Source organism: Colias croceus, chromosome 2 (genome assembly GCF_905220415.1).
Source record: "Colias croceus chromosome 2, ilColCroc2.1".
NCBI classification, from domain to species: domain Eukaryota; kingdom Metazoa; phylum Arthropoda; class Insecta; order Lepidoptera; family Pieridae; genus Colias; species Colias croceus.
In genome coordinates this window covers 10,848,113-10,871,582 of record NC_059538.1, presented here as the reverse complement: position 1 = coordinate 10,871,582, position 23,470 = coordinate 10,848,113, and the positions used below count along the sequence as shown (strand labels likewise).

The 23,470-nt window shown below is 33.9% G+C and overlaps 2 protein-coding genes across 2 annotated transcripts; one reads left to right on the top strand and one right to left on the bottom strand.

Annotated features, from left to right (window-relative positions):
- Positions 1-1,095: 1,095 nt before the first annotated feature.
- LOC123701202 lies at positions 1,096-8,033 on the top strand. The gene is made up of 7 exons (XM_045648602.1): positions 1,096-1,251; positions 1,401-1,564; positions 3,537-3,714; positions 4,473-4,630; positions 5,743-5,914; positions 7,116-7,243; positions 7,855-8,033. The coding sequence occupies exons 1-7, from the start codon at positions 1,203-1,205 to the stop codon at positions 7,984-7,986; spliced, it is 981 nt and encodes a 326-aa protein (XP_045504558.1). The 5' UTR covers positions 1,096-1,202; the 3' UTR covers positions 7,987-8,033.
- Positions 8,034-11,336: 3,303 nt separating this feature from the next.
- Positions 11,337-22,754, bottom strand: LOC123701187 (dolichyl-diphosphooligosaccharide--protein glycosyltransferase subunit STT3A). Its single transcript, XM_045648586.1, has 13 exons — positions 22,497-22,754; positions 22,057-22,224; positions 21,420-21,580; positions 20,707-20,904; positions 19,768-19,959; positions 19,055-19,208; positions 18,754-18,831; positions 15,893-16,053; positions 15,173-15,337; positions 14,438-14,626; positions 13,613-13,832; positions 12,702-12,890; positions 11,337-12,220 (listed from the first exon to the last, which is right to left on the bottom strand). Exons 1-13 carry the CDS (start codon positions 22,597-22,599, stop codon positions 12,075-12,077), a joined length of 2,124 nt encoding a protein of 707 aa, XP_045504542.1. The 5' UTR covers positions 22,600-22,754; the 3' UTR covers positions 11,337-12,074.
- Between the last annotated feature and the right edge of the window lie 716 nt (positions 22,755-23,470).

The window sequence follows — 23,470 nt, the reverse complement described above, 5'->3', positions numbered from 1 at the left end:
CTAAATGGCGTCGTATTTTCGTAAACAACATTTTCAAAGTACAGGTGAAATATCGAATAATACGATTATTCCTGATGTTACGTGATCCCAGTGTCTTTCTTATTATTTGTTGTATTTTTTTTAAACAGTTTTATGGCACAAACAGGCATTTTACTTCAGGTTTTGTCCAAAATCTTTAGAAACTATCGGTACACCCTCTCCACACAATGCTCGTGACACGACTGGCTCGGGTACGCCGATTTCGGCGTACTTTTAGTTGCCGCATTTTTCGAGTACGCCGGCGGTATCTAGTCGTAGCGTGCGCGGAGACCAATCCATAATCTAAGGCGGCGACCCTAAATTTTGTCAAGAACGCGCGGCGACTTTTGAGCTTGTTTACTATTTTGGTTGTCATGGCTATATTATTATTATTAGTCTGTGGTACTATGTACATTGCGGAATCTGTGACTGTGAATTAGTTTAGTTTAATTTATTTCTGTTTAAATATTTGCACCCCCAGATATTAGGTAGAATGTACATATTAGCACTATAAAATTGTAATAACAGCACCTACATTTGTAAATGTAATTTGAATTTGTATTTGCTAGTTTCGTCGCTTTAATACTGAGTTGAATTTTTTTTTTATTTTATTTGTATAAGAACATAACAGTCATACATGATTTAATATAAAAAAGTTCTAAAATTCACTACGACCACACAACATGTTCTAATAATAAAAAAAGAAAAACAGCATATAAAAAAACAAGCCTCACAATGAAATTGAATATTGAAACTAGATTCTGACTCTGCAGAGGGTACAAATCCATACTCCGCAGTCAGCAGATTAAACCGGTTTGAAAAACATCAGTTTATTTATTACTATTTATTTCATTTAAAATAAAGTTTATTTTTTGTAACACAAATGCATCCACTGTTTATTTTAATTCCCAATATATCTACTTTTCCAGTTTCTGGCAACACTCATGTTATCGGGACGATATTATCGGATAATGTGAAAGGGCAAATTGTGTCCGATATCGGATATCGGCTATCGGCTTCCGATATCCGATATCGGATCGGATAATGTGAAAACGCTCTAAGTATTCTTTGATTACGATTAATAAAATAAACAAAGTTTACGAAACTATTATAAGCGTTTATAAATATTGCTTACGATAATAGGGCAAAGATATACCGTAAATAAAAGAAAAGCCTATTTAATTATGATTAACCAGAAACAGTTAAAAATAACGAAGCTTTTTCGTAAAGGCGGTAAGTTATTTTGTTTGTAATGAACTTAATACCGAAATGGTAAATATTAAATAAATTACACCATTATTAATTTATTAATCGAAGATTTAAATGGTGAGTAATTTAAATATAGATATAATAATTTTATAATAATTATTAATCTACTATAGCTACAAAAGTGCCCGAAGATTGTGAAGAAATTCAGCAAAGAATACAAGAATTAGAGGAGAAATTACGTTCTAAACAAGAAGAATTGTTTCAAATACAGCGTCATGCATTTAAACGCAAAGCATCTCCACCCAAACCAAAGAAAGATGCGTTCGTGAAACCTCACGTAAGTTGCAAAAGTTGTAATAATTTGTTCTGTTACAGAAATTGATTTATACCTAAATTCGAATATACTACACTTCCGCCCGCGCTTTTAAAGAAAAACCCGCACAGTTCCCGTTCCTGTGGGATTTCCGGGATAAAAAAACTGTCTCTGAGTCTTCAGCTAACTACATACCAAATTTCATTGTAATCGGTTCAGGAGTATTTGCGTGAAAGAGTAACAAAATGTCCACCCATCATAACAAACTTTCGTATTTATAATATTATTAGGATATTCATATTGAGCTGTAATTAAAGTTGCTCATTTTTTTATTATTTTTGTTTTGCTATCTCACAAACAATAAATGTGATTTAGAATCAATATTTTAACTTCTAGTTGTTGAAAAGTTTGTAATTAGCTTAGATTTACAATTTAACACTACAGCGCACGCGCCCTTTTTTTTTACATGGTTGCTCGCGTGCTCTACCATAGTAGAAAACTGTATTTGAAATATTAAAAAAATGGGTGGTCCTGAAATGATAATACTCAGTAATATTAAACTTTTAATTATAATAATACTTTTAATTAAATAGCATATAATTCAAATTAGGATCAAATTATGAGACCAAGAAAATAATCAACATTTTTGGCAAGTTGGAGATCAGCTCAAAAAAAAAGAACTTCTAATAAGCGATGACCGACTTATTGGCCATCATCCCGACATTCAATACAGACCACAACTTGGTGATCAGGACAAATCCATCTGGCACATCGCTTACACCATTTTTTTGTGGACCGATTTCGAGCTCATCATTGAGATTACGCCGACCCGAACGTGAGACTTCAATGCCGAGCAAAAATCCAATAAATGCCTTCATTTCAACCAAATCAGTTCTCTTTGCATCTCTTTCTCTCTGGTATCGGTTCTGTATTTTATCAATGTAAATATTCGTGCAATTAACTAGGATTTCGAAAATATTTTCATCAAAAAATAGTTCAAAACAAGATAACGGTGTTTCAGCGTTTCTTGCGGCACCTTTTGGCCCTGGAGGTCTGAATCGGATGTTTTGAGATCTTGCCCGGGTTACTGAAGGACATGTTTTACTCCAGCGTGTTCCACATAAAAGTCATCACGTGTATTGTTTTGGACAAGTTCAGAAAGAGGCGTGTCATCTTCATGCATGCAGATGCATGATTTTCACTTACAGCTTCCTGCATCTGATTCCTATCTTCCTGTTCCATTGGTTGTACATATACTTCCCCATCGTCCGAGTCACTTTGGATCACTTCCATGTCCTCTAATTCTTCGTTCAGCCATTGGGTCACGCGCGCTTCCAATACGGGGTCCATTTTTTCGCTAAAGCAAAGAAATATTAATTATTAAATACATCATGACACACGAAATAGTAATGCAACTGTACATAGTTAAATTTGAAAATTTAAATCATCTTATGTCCATTGATAATAATTTAAAAAACCCAAAAAAGAAAGTTTTACTTACCTTCAGTTTTGTTACACCAATACTCGCATGTACTACTATAGTAGAAGCCGAACTTTGACACGTCATAACAGGAACATACGCGTACGTTGCAAGTATGTGCCATACTAATCCGTTAGGCAATTTTGTCGACTTAGCTTATCTGGGAGCCGGGGGGGTTAGGTGTAAGAATGAATGAATGGCGGTAAAATAAGTAACTGCGTTCTACTATAGTAGAACGCGCGTGCACTGTAGTGTTAATAGTATGCATATTGGATAGCTATACTAATATTATAAAGCTGAGTATTTTTTTTGTTTGTTTAAATGCATTAATCTCAGAAACTATTGGTCCGATTTTGTCCTTCTGAGGAAGGTTAAGGTTATATATATAATATCAATACGGTAAGACCAACGGGCGCAGAGCCGCACGTGTGAAACTGCGGAGTGCAGCTAGTATTGGATATATTCAGTAAAACTTTGCCTGTTCAAGCCTCCATTAATTAAAAATGTACATTACAGAAAATAGGTATAAACACAGCGGTGGAGACTATGAAGCGAAATATAGAACTAATGTCACTACTTACTGGTGTGGAGATCCAGTCCTATGTGATGCATGAACACTGCTGCATTGTGTACCACATGCAACACCCCTCCGAGCATCAGATCAAACACGGACTGAGAATTGAAATGAAATCAGGTACATTTTAATTTAGTACTTCTATTAATAGTTAATATGATATTTTTTGTTAGTAGACGAAAATCGAAATCATCTTTTTTTTGTTGCATAATCACTACATAGTATAAAACAAAGTCGCTTTCTCTGTCCCTTTATGCTTAAATCTTTAAAACTACACAACGGATTGTGATGCTGTTTTTTTTAAAACATAGGGTGATTCAACGAAGGTCTTAGTATCTAATTTATTAGGTTTTAGACAAAGCAGGCAAAGACGCGGGCGGAAAGCTAGTGTAGTTTCAGTTATTCATGTGGTTTCTCTGCAAAATTTGTCTATAGCATGCTTCATTTGTATATTTGTATGTAACCAACTTTTTTAGACTCAGTATTTTGTTAAACTTTAAAGGACATTCATTGAAACTTTCACTGAAACTCTGTACAACATTCATTGAAACTTTGTACAACAGAGACAATACAATTATTTCAAGAGTTTATTTAACAATTTTTTTTATATTTTTATTCATCTAGATATGAATTATGACTTTATAATTATATTACACTAGCTGCTCCGGGCGGTTTCACCCCCGTGGCTCCACTCCTTCTGGTCGTAGCGTGATGGTCTGTAGCCTATAGCCTTCCTCGATAAATGGGCTATCTAACACCGAAAGAATTTTTCAAATCGGACCAGTAGTTCGCGAGATTATCGCGTTCAAACAAACAAACAAACTCTTCAGCTTTATAAAACTAGTATTACATAAATATCTTTGATTCCTTTTTTACAGGTGGCAAGGAAGTAACAAATAGTTCTCTACCAATAGGATTCAATTTAGACGCAATAATAAAAGAATATAATAATGTGATGATGCCAGATTGTCTGAATGCAATAAAGAAAGCCTTACTCGCATATTATGATAGATTGGAGCAGTATGAAGCATTGAAGGTAATGAATATTAAATATTAATTGTTTTATAAAGATTCAATCTTATATAATCTTAATATATATAAATCTCGTGTCACAATGTTTGTCCTCAATGGACTCCTAAACCACTTAACCAATTATAATAAAATTCGCACACCATGTGCAGTTCGATCCAAATTGAGAGATAGGATAGTTTAAATCTCAAATCGTTTTAGAGAAAGCGGGCGAAGCCGCGGGCGGTAAGCTTTAATCTTTAAAAAATGAATGTAAAATAGAGTTTGATGCAAACTTAATGGCGACTCGGAACATCGAACGATCTGATTCGCAGAAAATAATTTTAGATATTAGGGGGATGGACGTTAAGGGATGAATCTGCGCGCACATGCATTCGCAGCTAACTTCCAAACCGCCATTAAGTTCGAATCGAACTGTAAAAAAACGACGTGTGTCACTCGGGGACTGCCGCGGTAAAGCTATTGCATGCCTTCAAGCCACACCTCCGCCCGTCGGAGTGGGGAGCGTGAGGTTTTTTCGTTACGGAATTTCTCGATTCGGTTCCCGCGCTCAAGGCCCACGATAGAAGCTATGCAATAGCTTAAAATTAATATACAGGGTGGAAATTTAATAAAGGCCCTAGAGGAACAGTAATTTAAATACTTTAATAAAATTTATTTATTTCACAAAGAAATTTAACAGCATTTCAAAAAATTTTGAATATATATTTGCCATGTCAGAGTACTGGACCGACAAAAAAAAAAAAATCACTTTCTAAAATAGAAATGACTGTCCGGTTGGCGTGGTTGGTAATGACCCTGCCTTCCAAGCCACTGGTTGTGGGTTCGATTCCCACCCGGGGCAAATATTTGTGTGATGAACATAGATGTTTGCTCTGTGTCTGGGTGTTAATTATCTATATAATTATGTATTTATTTAAAATTATACAATATGTATATTTATCAGCCATCTGGTTTCCATAACATAAGCGAAAGCTTAGAATGGGATCAGATCGTGCCATGTGTGAAAATTGTCCCGAAACAAAAGAAAAAAAAATTATATTAATAGAATCTTTCATCTCATTTTTTTCTACTAATAGCCAAGCTTTATCTGCTATTTATACATACATTTATATTCAGAATCTACTCAAAGTGGACGGCAAACTATTCAAGACGCTAGACAGTTCACACATGGAGATAGCGTTCTTTGCTCAGAGTGACGCTGAGGAGCAAGATGAACAGCTTCCCGTCACTCTAATATTGGACTATAGAGTGTGCGATATTAGACCAAAGAGTATATCCTTCAAAGAAGGTAAGATGTTAACATATTATTTATTTATTTAGTTTAATACAATTTGTAAAACATTATGATGTAGTTTATATTGTGTTTTAAGAGCTAGCGCGCAAGAGAAACTTTTGTCTCCGCAACTATTATTTGTCTCTCCCATCAATTGTATGGGGAGTTGCGTCGCTACGTGCGCGCACTTTCATACTAACCCATAGACTTGATGGGAGAGACAAAATAGTTGCGGAGACAAAAGTTACTCTTGCGCGCTAGCTCAAAAAAAAATTAAAAAAAAAATTATATTTATAGAATCTTTCATCTGATTTTTTTCTACTAATAGCCAAGCTTTATCTGCTATTTATACATATATTTATATGCAGAATCTACTCAAAGGAAAAAACTAAACTTAAAAAATAAACTTTGACAGTTTTGAAAATAAATAAATTAAGTTGCTAAAAGAAATTCTAAATTCTTTATACCTATCATATAAAGCTTTATTTTAAATTTTGGTTGAGCAAAGACTTGAATAATTTATAAACTAGACATATTTTAGAAATACTTTTTTATCAGTTAAGTTTTTATTAATTGCAGTGTTGTTTATTATTATTAATAACTGTTTTTAACTAGTTTGTAATTGTTAAAAATATGTAATGACGATTCGAAAGTGCTTCTAAAAGAAGTCTAATTGAATAAATAAATGTTTGAGTGTGAGTTTAACTAGGATTAGAAAAATTGAAGAAATGCTTTAATTTTATTCAACAAAAAATTAAAATAAGAATAAGAAGTTAATAATTTGCACTTGTTATAATAATAATATACAGGGTGTCCCACTGTTGGTATACTAAGCTCAAAAGAGGTTATAGTTTTCCATACGCTGAGTACGTAAAAAATACTTATAAAATTCCAGACGCATTTTTTTTTTCAAATAGATGAATTATTACAATATGCCTAACAAGCAACCCGCTCAACTTTGCCACCCGCACGTGAGCTATCGTTTAAGATTTTGTTTTATAGACAAAATGCTTACATAAGAGAAGCGGTATATGCCGACTGCGCGAAGCTAGAGAGGAACACATGGATTTTCAGGAAAAATTTAGCAAATAATTTTTGACGTAATTTTGTTGTTTAAGTATTTTTTACGTGATCAGTGTATGCAAAACTACAAGTTCCTTCGCGCTAAGTATACCAATAGTGGGACACCCTGTATAATAATAAATATTTTTCTCAGTTGATCTACCTGAAGATGTATCGGAAACCCTTAGAGAGCAGTGTATAACTCTTTACAAGAAACCGCTTCATAGAGCATTTAAAGATATATTTGTAAATGGCGTTGGAACTTATAGATTGGTACAACAGGTGTGTTTTTCAATTTATTGGTACATATTAGCTATTTTCTTTTATAGAAGAACAATTATTATAAATATCATCTATTTAAGAGTTTTATCGAAATCAGTTCAGTATTCAGTAGTTATCAACAGCACGAATAAAGATTAACTATTTTAATTCATTGAAGTTTTGGAAGTTGTTAAATTAACAATATCTAAGGCGCGATTTCTCATACTTACGTTTCATATACTTACGCTATAATCCGCCGAAATCTATCATAATGTTTCATTTATTTATTACTAGCTGCTCCGCGCGGTTTCACCCCCGTGGCTCCTTTAATGTTGGTCGTAGCGTGATGATATATAGCCTATAGCCTATAGCCTTCCTCGATAAATGAGCTATCTAACACCGAAATAATTTTTCAAATCGGACCAGTAGTTCCCGAGATTAGCGCGTTCAAACAAACTCTTCAGCTTTATAATATTAGTATAGATTTGTCAAAAAAAAACGGCATAGCGTTAACGTGACATTTCCAAAACCTATTCTATGTCCTTTCTCAGGTCTTAAGCTATCTTCGTACTAAATTTGAAGTAAGTCCATGCAGTAGTTATTGAATTTTCAAATTGACCTCTAAATTTCAGCTCGGCCCGCGCAGAGAAACGGTACAAGTGAGAAACAAAAGATTCCGACCAAATAAACGTAATTATAACAACGATGATACTTTCCTACCGGAGGACTGCTCGGATCAAGGCGAAGAAGAGTGTGTAGAATGACATAAAATAATGTATATTTTAATAACAATAAAGTATTTTTTTGAGAATGTTGTGTTTTATTTTTACTTGATTTTATTTTTATATGTGTAACACATTAAATAAAAAAAGTTCGTGTGTGCCCATCACACATGTGAGAAGTAGTAGTAAGTGCAAAAATTGAAACCTAACTTAAAAAAAAATCATAAAACAAGACGTAAATTAATTTAAATTCATCAAATGACTTGATGGTATTGCCATGATGCGATAGATGCGATCTGTGGATGCGACCTTATAATTTTCCTCTCAACGCGCTAAAGAAGTTCCCCTCAATAAATGGATTCTTAAGGTGACCATGACGCGTATTTACGCCTAGTGCGGTAAAATTAAAATGTAAAATATTTCTGAAACAAATAAGTTTCGAATAGGTAATGTTTACTTTTTTTACTCCAAATGCTATACTTTCACCCCTATAAGACTATTACACCTGTAACAAGTCACCCTGTATCTGAAATCTGCTTTTGTCTCTCTTATGACATTAGAAACATAAAAAAAGGAAATATAAATTTGTATTTCGACCAAAAAAATTATATATTATATAGATTATATAATATACTACAATAGTTCATTTTCGACAACCAAACAACTCGAGCAAGTAGGCACCACATGCTCAAGGCATACATATTTTTTACATATAGACGATCTACAACATCGAACCCACCCTCTATGTCATTGTAGCATAAAATCACACATAAAATGATATCGGGTTTTTGAAGAAGAGCCTTGAGATAATTTCTTAGGGCGCTTTCAATTTATGCGTTTCGTGTCGGACGGCTGCGGACTGCGGTGCCGAAGCCGTGCGTCATGTAACGGTACGACGCACGGACGATCCTCTTCTTTCAATCGCCGCGAGCGCCGCACGACACGAAACGAATAAATTATTTATTTTTTATCCATTATTTCGTATATTTTAGAGCGTACTGAGTTAGTTGGGTTTTAGTTTTTAAATTTTATTATTATTTAATTTATTTTGGATTTTTGAGTATTATGTGAATTCATGATAGGTGTTTACATAATATTTGAGTTATGCTATTTGTCTATGGTTATGCTAAGAAAGCTCTTTCATACAATCCCCTAGAGGGCGCTGTAGTCAATCACTTTCATTACCACTACGATTTTCACGATGTTTTCTCGGATGCCGCATACATTTTACGTTGGACTCGCTAGGCGAGTCCCCGGCGTTGCAACACGAATTGAATCACTCGCCAGGCGAGTTCAGTGGCATTGCGTTAGGGTAAAAACAATGTTTTGTTATTTTTGTGGCCGTGACAGTGTACGTTACGTGTTTAACGCAATTAAAAAGAGTTTTACTAACATACGGTGTAATTTAACATATAAAAATGGCAAGAAACACTATAGATAAAAGAAAAGGTAAGTTTGTTTCGTAATTTATGCAGTGGCTCTCAATCTTTTCAAGTTTCACACATTTTTTTATTTAACAATACGAAGGGATCCTCTTTCAATTATAACTCTTAAAGTAATAGACCGAGAGTTGAGTTTAAAGAGCAATACTTACAACAATGGTTACTTAAACAGTTCCTCTGACTCACAAGAGCAATGATAACAAACTTTGTACGAGTATAATAAATATAAAATAGCTCATAGACAACTATTTGCACATTATATTCCACAAGTGTTAAGTCACTATTACATCCTTATTACTTTGACATAAGTTCGATAATTGCGTGTTAGTATGTGAATTGGTTCGGAATGCTTTTCATAATAATAACTATGCAATTTATTATCCTTATTGTGTTTACCTAACCTGCCTATTTAATAACACCAAATTCGAGCCCCTGCAAGGTGTACAACACAATCCGCCGTTGTTTTACGAGTGAATGTGACTTTTGGTAAAATGAAAATAAAAGTATCAACCGTACATAATTATATATATTTCATTATAGTCCTTTTCAGCTATGATGATTCCTGTGACACTTCATCGTGTTCCGAATTACGTATTTTATGTTTAAAACGCCAAAATAATTTTAGTGCATAATATTTTTATTTTATGGCGGCATTATTACCAAAAATATTTATTCAAATCGATTTCATTTCCATATAAAATATTATCGATTATCGAAAACAGTTGATTTGATTTCAGTACAGACATCTCTTCACGTGTCAAAAATCGATGTGTCACAGAAATCATCTTAGGTGGAAAGGACTATAATAAAAGTTTGAGAATCTATGTCAGTGAACTCGCCTAGCGAGTTCAAGGCATTGCAGAATAGTTTATTTTCTTTCGATTATAAACTGGGTCTGCACACCCGGCCCACCACGTAATTCTTTAGATTAGGGTATATTTAGTCTTCAGTATCATTTTAACCAGAAAATACACATGCATTTCGGAAAAAAATAGCAAACACATTGAACTCGACGGGCGAGTCTACGGCGCTGGAATAAAATTTACGTGGACTCTCCGGGCGAGTCGGTGGCACTGAACGTGTTAACGTGACGTCATACGGACACATAAACGTAGTAACTGTGCAGCGGACACCTTATTTGTCTAATTATGATTACTAGTTTAGAAGTTATAAGGGTACAGATGACCATCCATACCCACATACATACAGGTCAAATTCCTCTTCTTGCTTCGACGTAGTCGGGTAATTTCTTGTAATCTTAGGCACATTTTTAGCAATTTTATGAAGTTTTTGCACGCTTTTTACTTGCATCAGTTAAAGATAAATAAACAGCTAAATTTTGTCTTGATAAGTAATTAAAGAACATAATATAATAGGTACAATACTATACACAGGTGACAGGAGTAACCTATGAGTAACGTATACTACCTTTGTCGCTTGCAGCTTAAAAGTCCCGTGTCCCCAAATGGGGTAAAGGACGGACGCATTATGCATATATATGTTTCACTGATCGTTTTTTTAGGGACAGTGACTTGCCAGACAGAGACATGTTTATTTTCATTTTCACCAGTAATCGAACACACGACTTCTCGGTTCTACGCTCTTACATCTTTACCACTGTACCAAGGAGGCGGCTCTGTAAGCACCTTACTTATGGTAAAAGCACAAATAATATAATACCATGGTATGGTAAAAGTATTTAAATACTAAATAAAGAGGAATGAATGTATAGTGTATATTATGTAAGGCGTACAAAATGCACTTAGAGCCGGCGCAGATATGGCGAAGCGCAGCGCGGCGCATTTTTCATTGTCAAACTATTTATTTAAGAAATTAATTGTTATTTGATTTTGAATTTTATTTTGATAAGATCCATGTCGATAATAGTTTAACAGTGGAAAATTAAACTTGACGAACTTTAAACTTGATTATTGAAATAAAACACATGAATTATTAATAATAATTTTATTTCAAATAGAAAATGAATTTTTACAACACTTCCTAGCTATCATACATACGATTCATAAAACGTGACAGTAAATACAATTTATTTCTATAACTTCAAACAAATCAATATTCTATTGTCGATTATCGTTCAATAAAAAAATAAAAAATAAAACATTGCCATAATTTGCACCTACAATATGCCCTAATCGTCTAATTTTTGTGCGCAGTCGATTTCATTTCATTAAAATTTCGAACACTAGATTTATGATTGCGATAAAATCTTATATTTACTTAGACCTTTATTTCATAGAGTATAAAGGCTATTTTAGTGACATTTTTGTGACAAAATTTAGCTTTAAGAGAGCTACAAATATTAAATAAATTTCCAGATGCCTCCATTTTACTACCGGAGTCTGGAATGCTTCGAACATTTTTTCAACATCACTAGACTTATACATACAAAATAAAAATAATTTTAATGGTTAATAAAATAAAATTTAGACATTTTCTCTAGCAATGTTAAAGGTAACACTATTGATACCAATTTAGGTAACAATTTTCTAACGATCAAGACCCTAACAAACTATTTGAACACTAAAAATACTAGTACAGATATACTTAAAAAAACTGAATTAATTTTTTTCTACAAAATCTCATATATGAAATAAATAAATTTGCGACAATTTTGAACTAGAACAGATATTATAACGTATACATTGGGCTTGATCGAATATTTTTTAATCAAACACCACGGTTAGGTAAAGGCTTCACTTTGTAGATACGGACAAGCCAATGTTCTGTTGTATATGCTTCTTCTAGTACTTCTAGGTTGAAATCTTTGTTGCCGATTTCAGCACCACGCACTCGGTCGAAGCCTGGTGGCCGACCTATAGGAGAAAAGAGATTTGATTAAAATTTCCAATTTTATCGTATAGTTTTTAATTTTTATTTATGTGTTTGTTCTGTATTATATACGATATTATTTTATATAGTCTATGGAAATAAAAAATAAAAATAATATGTTCAGAAAGATTTCAATTTTCATGAAAGGATGACTCTTAATCTGTCGAATAAATAGAGTGATTATGACTTTTTGTGTTGCCCACAAAAAAAACGCAAATGTAACATACGAATATGAGTTTTGTAATTTTTATTTTTAAAGCATTTTTTATCTTTGTAAAGCTTTGTAAAATGACTTGGTTTCGAATCCCGCTTAAGATAGATTTTTTATTTTTTTTATTGCATAAATTTTCAATCATAATATTTTTCCCGCAAAATACTATTCACGCTAGGCTATCAAGCACAAGAAAAGACTGTACAATACACTTATAAACATCGACATATATTATGAACTTCAAAAGCACTCACCACCCTCCGTATAAACGAGGCCAAACTTATAATAGCTCATCTTGTACATGAGGCAGTTGAGTAGTGTGTGCGACCCGTCTCCGTCCACTCTGAACTCCCCGCTCGGTGTGTAGTAGTCAGCCTCGCGGATGTGCGCGCCGCGGGGGGTACTACCGCCGATACGCACCATCCATAGGAACTTGTTGATATCTGTGGATGTTTGTATGGTATGGTGTAAATATTACACAAATTATAAAGATAATAAATGTCCCAGAAAATGAAAAAAAAAAAGTTAAGGGATTGTTGCTTTACGGATAGAATGCTCGCTATGCTCCTTCTACTATCCAATTATTCATTTTTCTTCATACTTTTCCTATATCCTAAGGTTGCCTGGAAGATATCGCTTCTTAGCGATAAGGCCGCCTATTTGTACCGCTTCATTGTTTGTGTATTATTTTTGTTTGATTTTGTTTTGTTTTGTGTGTGCAATAAAGTGTTTTTTATTTATTTTTATTTAATGCTGTGTTAAACTAGCTTGCTCGCTCTCTCGTTTGGTTTTATATAGAAGTCATGGAAAATGTGGGGGGAGGGGGGAAGGTCTGGCTGAAATTGTAGCAGCTGTGTGTATATGGCATGTTGCTAAAGCACAATAGGACGCGTTGTATACTAGATGCCGCTCGGCGTGTAGTATTAGCCTCGTGGATGCGCACTGTACAGGAACTTGTTTATGTCTGTAAATTGTATGTTTCTAAATAACAATTAGTGTCGCAGAAGGTGTGACTAATTTTAAAGGGGATGGCGGTCTGACAGAAAATTAACCAGCTGTGTGTATGGATGTGGTGTATGCTAGGGCATAACACGCATATTCATGAGCGATATGTACCTATTGCAAGTATTACAAACTACATATACCCTCAAAACCCAGCACTTACCATCCGAAGAATATCCGACCAGACCGCCAAATATGACCAGAACGTAATCCACATCTAATTCTTGCATGATTTCATACGCCTTTTCTTCTGTAGACGCCATAGCCTGGCCCACTCGGGATATATGCGTGTTGTTCCAAGTATTATTGTCGACTATGACCGTTCTGTTCGCCATCGCTGTTATCTGGTAGCCGTAGTCCCACCAGGACATCACTTTTGCGTCCTGGAATTATGGATATTAGAATGGTAGTTAGTTTTAGGTAATATTGAAAATATGTAAAGTAATGGTAAAAAAATCTATTTGTATTTTCTGTGGCCTGTGGGCAATAATTAAAATTGTAACAAAAAAAACATAGAAGTATATTATGCTAGCTTACCACCCGCGGCTTCGCCCGCTTTGTCTAAAACCTAATAAATTATATACTAAAACCTTTCTCTTGAATCACTCTATCTATTAAAAAAAACCGCATCAAAATCCGTTGCGTAGTTTGAAAGATTTAAGCATACAAAGGGACATAGGTACAGAGAAAGCGACTTTGTTTTATACTATGTAGTGATATGCTTTTAAAAAGAATATTTTCTTAAACAGTTCATAAGTTGGTACTTTACACATAAAAATGTGATAAAAATTCAATCTTCCAACAAAATTCTATTGAACACTTTTTGAAGTGAAACTTCTTTAGGCGCGTTGAAAGTAAGTATCAAGGTCGCGTCATAGCAATCACGTCATGGAATAAGGCGACGATTTTGGTATCTTCAAATCTTGGCAAAGAAGTTTCACTTCTGACACGTGTTCCACTTTTTTTTTTTAATCAACAAAAAGCTCACCTGCGGGGTATTCATCTTGAGCCAAGTGTACGCCTCTCTAAAGTCATCAAAGATAATTCTAGCCCCATCATGCGCACGCGCAGACAGCACTATAGAAGGTGAGGAGTATGCTTCTGACGTCACCCACGTGCAGTGGAACACGTAGGATACGAGCAGACAACCGAGCACGCATACAAACACGCCTCCGACCTGGTAAATTGACAAAAATGTGAATAAATTGTCAAATTTCTTCATATAATATCTTAAAAATAGTATTATTTTTCCTTCGATTAGGTATTCTGGAAGTTCATTGTTCATAAAAATTAAACGTAATACGAATAAAATTGTTGAAATCATTGTTTTAATTATGTTTATTGAAATTTCCATAATAGTGGTATGTATGAAACTCAGAATAACCAACTTTTATATACAATTATACTCAAAAAATTATCCACAATCTAATTTTTAATTATTTTTTCACTCTTTGACACTTTCTATTTTTATGTATCTGTTAATAATTTTACATAAGCACTTTATATTGATCATCTATAATATAAAAATGAATCGCAAAATGTGTTGGTAAGCGCATAACTCGAGAACGGCTGAACCGATTTCGACAATTATTTTTTTATTAAATTCCTTGAAGTACGTGGATGGTTTTTATGTAGAGAAAACGTATATATGTACCACGGGCGAAGCCGGGGCGGACCGCTAGTGTTCAATAAAATCATAAAAAATATAAAAAAATTCACTCACCTCAGACCTGAACACCAAATTGTTTTCATGCTTCTTCTTCTTATCGTGCTTTTCGACTTTAGGCTCTATGTCCTTAACGTGAAGGCTCAACAAACTCGAAGCGGCTATACCAGAGACTATACACATCACAGGAGCTAGGACCAGCATAAGACGAACCATAACACCCTGAAAAATTATATTTCTATGAGTTCTAGGTATATTGGTGTTGGTTTTTTAGGTTATAAGTTGTTTGGTCAGCGATCAAAGTGTAAAGATCATTGTGCGGAGCGGACGGAGATACTCGACATTCGCTCAACGCACTCAAGCTTCGCTTTTTCATCATTGTATGGTATTTTTGGGTTAGTTTTTGACAAAATATTTTAAAAAGATTTGTTCATACAAAAATCCACAAAAAAAATGACATATATATCCCCTTATATTTTATAAACATCACATAGTGTAACTTAGAATAAACATATTACATATATGCAAAAGCATATGTAAAAACCTAACCAGTCAAAATCGATACAGCCGTGTGCAGTGATCTCATAGAAGACAAATGGACACAACAAACATTTTCTCTAATAATAATTTAAGTTTTCCTAAACGTGAAAAATAATAAAATAATACAGATAACCTACACCAACAAACATTTTAAAATCACTATAAAATGCAATTTTTTTTAACTATACCCATCGCAAAATATTATATGAAACTTAATACATAAAAATTCACACTCACCGCAAAATAAATACTCAGCACACCATACAGAATAATGAATATATTGGCGTCGGTGAGCCTTGTGAAACAGAAGTACAGTCCTGCGGGGAACAGGAACACAAGCACTTGCAGGTCGAAGTAGAACGAGGACCACGATGTGGGCTGGTGCTCGCTTACCGAGGCTGGAATGTGCAATTATGACACTTTTATTAATGCCAATATTAAAAATCCACAACTATTATGGAGACATATAAAAGCTCAGGTTAGTGTTAAGCAAAAGCCAGACTTTATCCTTCCACTGCATCTCAGCGACCCAAACAAATTAAATGTCCACTTTCTGGACATACCTGGACATAACCATGTACTTCCACAAACACTTGCACACTTTCAACTTCGCCGACATAGTAACGCTACGTTTGATCTTAAACCCGTGTCTCAGGATTCTATTGTAAAAGTTTTACGAGAATTAAAATCACAGGCTATTGGTGTCGATGACATATCACTAGATATGATCCATCTGACATCTGCAAAGACCTTAACGGTACTGACTGATATCGTTAACAGTTCCATATCTTCTAGTACTTTTCCGGAACTATGGCAGCATGCTATTGTGAAACCTTTACCCAAAAAAGAGAACCCGTTAGTTGATAAAGACCTCCGTCCAATTAGCATTTTGCCTTGTATGTCCAAGGTGCTTGAGAAAGTTGTTCATAAACAATTGATGGCGTATCTTGAAGACAATAATATACTCCCAGATTTGCAATCAGGTTTTCGTAAGCACCGAAGTACTGCTACGGCACTGACTGACGTGCTGGACAATATTTTGAACGCGCATGACGGTGGCAGGGGGACGTTGTTGGTATTGTTAGATTACTCGCGTGCTTTCGATACTATCAACGTTCCATTGCTATTGTCTAAGCTATCATTCTATGGTTTCAGCTCGCAATCAGTAGCATGGTTCAACAGTTATCTCAGTGGTAAACGGTGCCAAACAGTAGCGGTGAATAAAGAGGATGGGTCTGTTTCTTTTTCAGAATGTACAGCTGTAACGAGAGGTGTACCGCAGGGGTCAATACTCGGTCCGTTATTGTTCATCCTTTACAGTGCTGATATTTTTAACTGTATACATCACTGTCAGTACCATGCCTATGCTGATGACATACAATTGTATATCTCTTTCGACCCTTCACAGACACTAGCGTCCACCGCAAAACTTAACAGCGATCTAGATCGGATATCAGCTTGGTCTCGTGAGAACTCACTGGTGCTTAACAAGGATAAAACAAAATATATGATTTTGGGTACTCCTAATATGGTTCGTAGGATTGAGTGCGAGAATCCGATTGTCACCGTCGAAAATACTTCAATAGAGCGCGTCAACGAAGCTCGAAATTTGGGAATACTTTTTGATGAAAATCTTCGATTCGAAAAGTACATTAATACAACCATAGCTACTTGTTTTTATCGCCTTAAGTTGCTGTATCGCATTCGGCAACACCTGAACGTCGATGTACGAATCCGCCTCTGTGAGAGTTTGGTACTCTCTAAGTTTAATTATGCCGACGTTATGTACGGGCCAAGGTTACTACGCCGTAGTAAGAACGCGATACAGCGCGTTCAGAACGCTTGTGCGCGTTTTTGTTGGGACGTTCCTCCCCGGTCCCATATTACACCGTACCTAGTGAAGGCTAGGTGTCTAAAAATGGAATACCGTAGGAGGCTACACCTCGCGTCACTTCTTTTTGGAGTGGTAATGACAAAAGCGCCAAAATATCTTTATGACAAGTTAGCATGGATGGGAGAGGGCAGCGCTTATGCTACACGTTCGTCATTTTGTAAATTGGCTATGCCAAGGAGTTTCACAGCTGCATTTAGAGGAAGTTTTAAATATGCCGCAACTAAGTGTTGGAACAATCTCCCACCACCAATAATAAACTCAAACTCATTAAACGCCTTCAAACATAAATATAAAAAACACTTATTGCAGGAGTTTGAGTTCCAACCTTAGTTGTGTGATGGTTCTTCACTGTCATTAGGTTTTACACATATTATTTTTATATTATGTAGGTATACTATCTATCTGTCCATTACTATATGTATTATTATTTTTATTTAAACCTTAACATTTATCCATTAATATTAAGTTAAATTATTATAATCATGTATTTTCTTCAATAAGCTTATAATATGTAAATATATATTTAAATATGTATATAATATATATATATCTATCTATGAACGTACTGCCGCTCCAATCGCTTCAGAGAGGGGCCACTGAAAATCAGCGTTGCAACTATGTTGCAACTTATGCTGAGTGGCTACCCGACTTGGCTCCACTTTTCGGATTCATTTTATTTTATTTTACTCTTTCATTTATTGTACTTGTATTGTTTTGTTTCATGTTGTGTTGCTTTAATTTTAATTATTGTATTCTGTGTCAATTGTGTTTGTAATTATTGTGGAGTCAAATAAATGATTTCTTTTCTTTTCTTTTCTTTCTTTTCTTTTCAAAACGTATTTTTATCATAAGCTATCTAAACCTACATCTATATAACGCGTAAAGTTAAAATATCAAATAATTTTTTTGCCAATTTTCTTATTAAGGCTTTCTTTTATACAAAAATCTGATGATTCTCCTTACACATCTTACACAGCCTTCTCCTTAACAAACACTACAAAAAATAATTAACAAAACCGGTTCATGTGAGAAGCTGTGATCAAGTTAAATGAGTATTTTTTTATGTATAGAGAGATATAGCTCAATGCATCATTAACATTGTAAGTAGTATAGCTTCTAAATAGTGTTAAGTTCATAATCCAACATGATGTCTGCATTTCGAAGAAATTTAAACAGTATAAAAAGTTTATTCAAATTCACTTACCAATAATAGGAATGTGATTCTTAGCGTACGAAGGGTCCAGCAGCGAATAGAACCTTCCAGTCCATGGTGAAATTTTACCTTTAAAATTTTTTTTTCAATGAAAATGTGGTAAACTAAAAATTTTTAGAGAGATAAAATGAAATACATTTATTTCAAAATGTATACCAAAAATAAACGAATATATTAAAAAATATAGATAGATATTCAGTAAATTATGTATAATTAGGTAAATCCCAATTTTGTACTATAGATCACTTTATTTTTATATACATAATAACAATAAAATTCAAACCCAACTCACCAGTCACAGTCAACACAACGACAGCAGTGCCCAAAGTAGCGAGCAAAGTAGTGAGCAGAGCCTTGAACAGCACTTCAAAGTTCTGCGGAGACAGGCGAGAACGCAGGTAGTCCGTGAACGCGTATAGCTGGCATAGACCGAACGTGCCTAGAGCCTGGAAAAAGCATTATTTAGTATGTTTTATGTTGAATATTTATATTATAATATTTATATAAAATTTATTTATATAAAATTTATATTAAAATATTTATATAAATTTATTTAGTTAAATAATTATATTATAATACATTTATTTATTGATGAATTAGCCATTTATTTAAAAGCCTAGGCTGTTTATTAAATACTGTTATAACACTGTTGGATTGACATCAGTAGTTAATATGAAATAGTTATTTATTAACATTAGTTAACACAGTTGAGACTACACTTATATTTATGGTGATTTTATTGATCTAAAAGCTATTGATAATAATTATGATTTCTTTATTGCTAAAAGATGATGTATTAAATTATTCATACACACACACACTCGTGCAGAGAAGCTCCCTAGCAGTACCAAACCCAACTCACCAACATATGCTCTGAGCTCTGCACCGGTTGGAATCCAACGAACGATATCTGCATGGACAGTATCGTGCCCACGCAGTACAGCGTGCTGTACGCTACGTACACTCGTGCAGAGAAGCTCCCTAGCAGTACCAAACCCAACTCACCAACATATGCTCCGAGCTCTGCACCGGTTGGAATCCAACGAACGATATCTGCATGGACAGTATCGTGCCCACGCAGTACAGCGTGCTGTACGCTACGTATACTCGTGCAGAGAAGCGGCCGAGCAGTATGAGCGCGAGCACGTGGAGCGGTATCAGGTTGATTAGGAACACGTAACCTCCCCATGATGATACCTGCAAATATTTAAGCACATTAATTTTTGAATTGTATTAATAATAGTATTAACAAATTTTTCACTAAGATTTAATGCTTTATTATGTATATGTATTATTCATATTGAAACAAAAAAGGAATGGGAAATTTTTAATGCCGTCATACCGGGGCTATAGACGAGGGTTCGAATCTCGCCTTGTGATTGAATTTTGCGATTTTTAGAGCATTTGACTGACATAAAATCAAATATTAAATACAAATAGGAAAAAAAAAACTAGCATTAAATATTAAAGTTCTTCATAAACTAATTTTGATGTATCTTTCATCTAAGGATATTTTAATAATGTAATATGTAAGACTTTATAAGATTTCTGTACGAAAGTGCAAAAACTAAGAAGTCATATTGACTCAGTAGTGTGAAACTTTCATCTTCTTGATATATGATTGACTTTACAGTCCTTACATATTGATGTAAAGATTGGAGCATTGGTCAATGCAGTCAATCAATTTTATTAAATATACAGTATTTGTTAAGTGTTACTAATTGTATGAAAATGTTAATAAGTATATATTTGAGGCGTAGATTGTAGCAAAAGCTTTTATTTAGTACATACAATTTAAGAAATTAGAATTAAACAATAATACAAGATGTTGGTACTGTGTGTGTTATTACTCAAAGCTTTAAAAATAGTAAATATCTTACAATTCATATGATAAATATTTTTGATTCTATCTACTATAATTTAGGCATAATTAAAAATCCTTACCATGTAGAAATAAGCAAGAGCCGTCATTGTAGCCCACAAGATAGTTCCCGTATTGACAGCCTTGATCCAAAAGTAGTATGTTAACAACATGCAGAAAATGGCAATTCCTTCATTGTCGTAACTGCCAGCGACGGAACGACTGATATACCCAGGCACTATGGCTATCATAGACGCCGCTACAAGACCTGCACCTTCTCCCTATTAAATAGTAATGAACATAGATATAAGAACTTTTATAAACGGTCATTTTATAAGGTACTAGCTGCGCCCCGCAGATTCACCCGCGTGACTCCACTCCTGTTGGTCTTACCGTGATGATATATAGCCTATAGCCTTTTTCGATATATGGACTATCTAACACCGAAAGCATTTTTTTAAATCGGACCAGTAGTTCCTGAGATTAGCGCGTTCAAACAAACTCTTCAGCATTATAATATTAGTATAGATAATGTGCTTTTATCAGCTATGTTTTAGTGTTTCTTAAAGTAAGTTAAGGCATGAAATTAAGATTTTTTTTTAATTTCATCTTTCTCTTATTATGGTTATTTACTTATTTAATTATTTTACTTGGAATTGAAAATTGGAGGAATTGGAACAGTATGGATATAATATAGTATATTGCTTTATAATTATCAGACTTGGAAATCAATCTTTATGGAACAATAACATTATCTGTAGATATTTTTTATCTGTTGTAAAACAATTAGTGTTACCTTAAGTTCCTTAGTCAACAAGTACGTCACAATGGTTGTTAGTGAAGAAAAGAATGGTGCGAGAAACACACAGACGTTTCGAATATCTATGGTGATATTCAGAAATTGCATAATGTTGTATAGTGTAGCTGATGTCACCATCAGGCCAGGGTAGATGGTTCCTGTGAATAAAGATATTTAGTATTACTATAAATAAAAATATATTTAACAAATGTGCACATGCTTATGTGTATAACATATTATTTTTCGTCTAAAAACATTCATAAAAAAATTAAATGGTTGTCAAACTGAAAAAAATTAGATACATAATTTTAAAACTGGTTTAACATATGCAATCCTCGTATTCCAGTACAAGTTTAGTGTTTAAATTGAGGAGTTAGTTGTGTTCTTATACAAAATCTCACACAGCTATTATTTTGTATGTGTATCCGTATAGTAATAAAAAGTTGTTAACATAAGAGGATCTTTATACATATACAAAACTAAAATAAATGTATAAATGAGGCAGTACAATATCTTGCATATTTGACATTATGTTTGGAACCTTAAATAAAGCTATATAACTACAAAATTATATTTTTAATACAGTTCTTCCTGTTTTATAAATAAAAAAATAATGTGGATAGTGGATACATACCACCAATAATTCTTCCTAGTGGATACCATGCTCTATCATCAAACCAGTTGTGGAAATTATAAAATCCTTCTTCAGTTAGATATCTAGTTGTTCTATAGTTAAAGTATGGGTCGAACTCGTGGATAACGCTTTCAAACCGTAACACCGAAAACAAACGCGTTGCGAACGCTACAAAAACAACATCATATTAAAAACTTTTTCAATGGACATGCAATTATAAAATGTATAATATATCAATCGTATGCATCAAATTTCATACAAGAAATCTTATTTTTATTTTGTTTATAGAGATTTATCATTAATTAAATAGATAACGCGGCTTCGGAAGACCACGTAAGTGATAAACACAAGCGACATAAATATTTAACTATAACTGAATATATACGGAAACTTATGTATTTTTTTTTAATTTAGGGTCAGACATAGTTAATTTTACTCACATAATATCGCTGCCATTGATAAAACAGCTAATTTTATAAATGTAAGTTGTTTATCGGAAGATAGATGCGGCATTTTTGCCTTGCTTTGCACGTCCGCAGTCATCTTGGACTGGATTTTTTATTATTGATTTCTTACAAACAACACATATATGCTATGGATACTTTAAATTAGAGGGATGGTTAAAATATTTTCACCGGCAACCTATCCTAAAATTATAAAGGCCGACGCAAGCAGGCATGCAAGTTTACGATTTGACGTACGCGGTACGGTCATGACATTGACATTACACCAATGGCGTGGCAATTGGTAGGAAAAGTTACCATTAAAAAAAAATTAATGCACGGTCCATTTGGACGTACGTCCCGCCAAGGTCATACACGATGCACAACCAATGCACGACGCATATTCACGGTCCATCCCTGCTGTACGTCAGCTCAAGGCTGCTGTGTGTATCGATAGTTCGATATTGAAATATCGATATCGGTCAATATTTTTTTTTCAGTAAATTATTTAATCTACAAAATCATCGTAAACTTAATCGATCTAATTTGATTTTAAAGTTAGCAGTTGCTTGACAATTTTTTATCATTTGAACGAGTTGCTTCTTCAATCAATCTAAACAGCTGAACATATAAAACAAAGAGTATTTTTAAAAACTCTAAGAAAAATATTGGTATACCTACATAATTGTCTTATTTAAATTTAAAAAGTAATTACCAAGAACTATAACCTACTAACTACTACTTATATACATTCATAATTTAATTTATTTAATAAATCTTCTAGAATATAAATTATTGTGTAATCATTTTTGAGCTGACTTACGATTTTTTTTAAATAAAGCCGATATATCGAAATATGGATATTTTATTATATCAACAGATTCTGCTGCAATGTTACCAACTCTACCAACTTTTAGGTAGATCCAAGAAGCTTATATCTAATACACTGGAGATTGCACTATGACCATTGA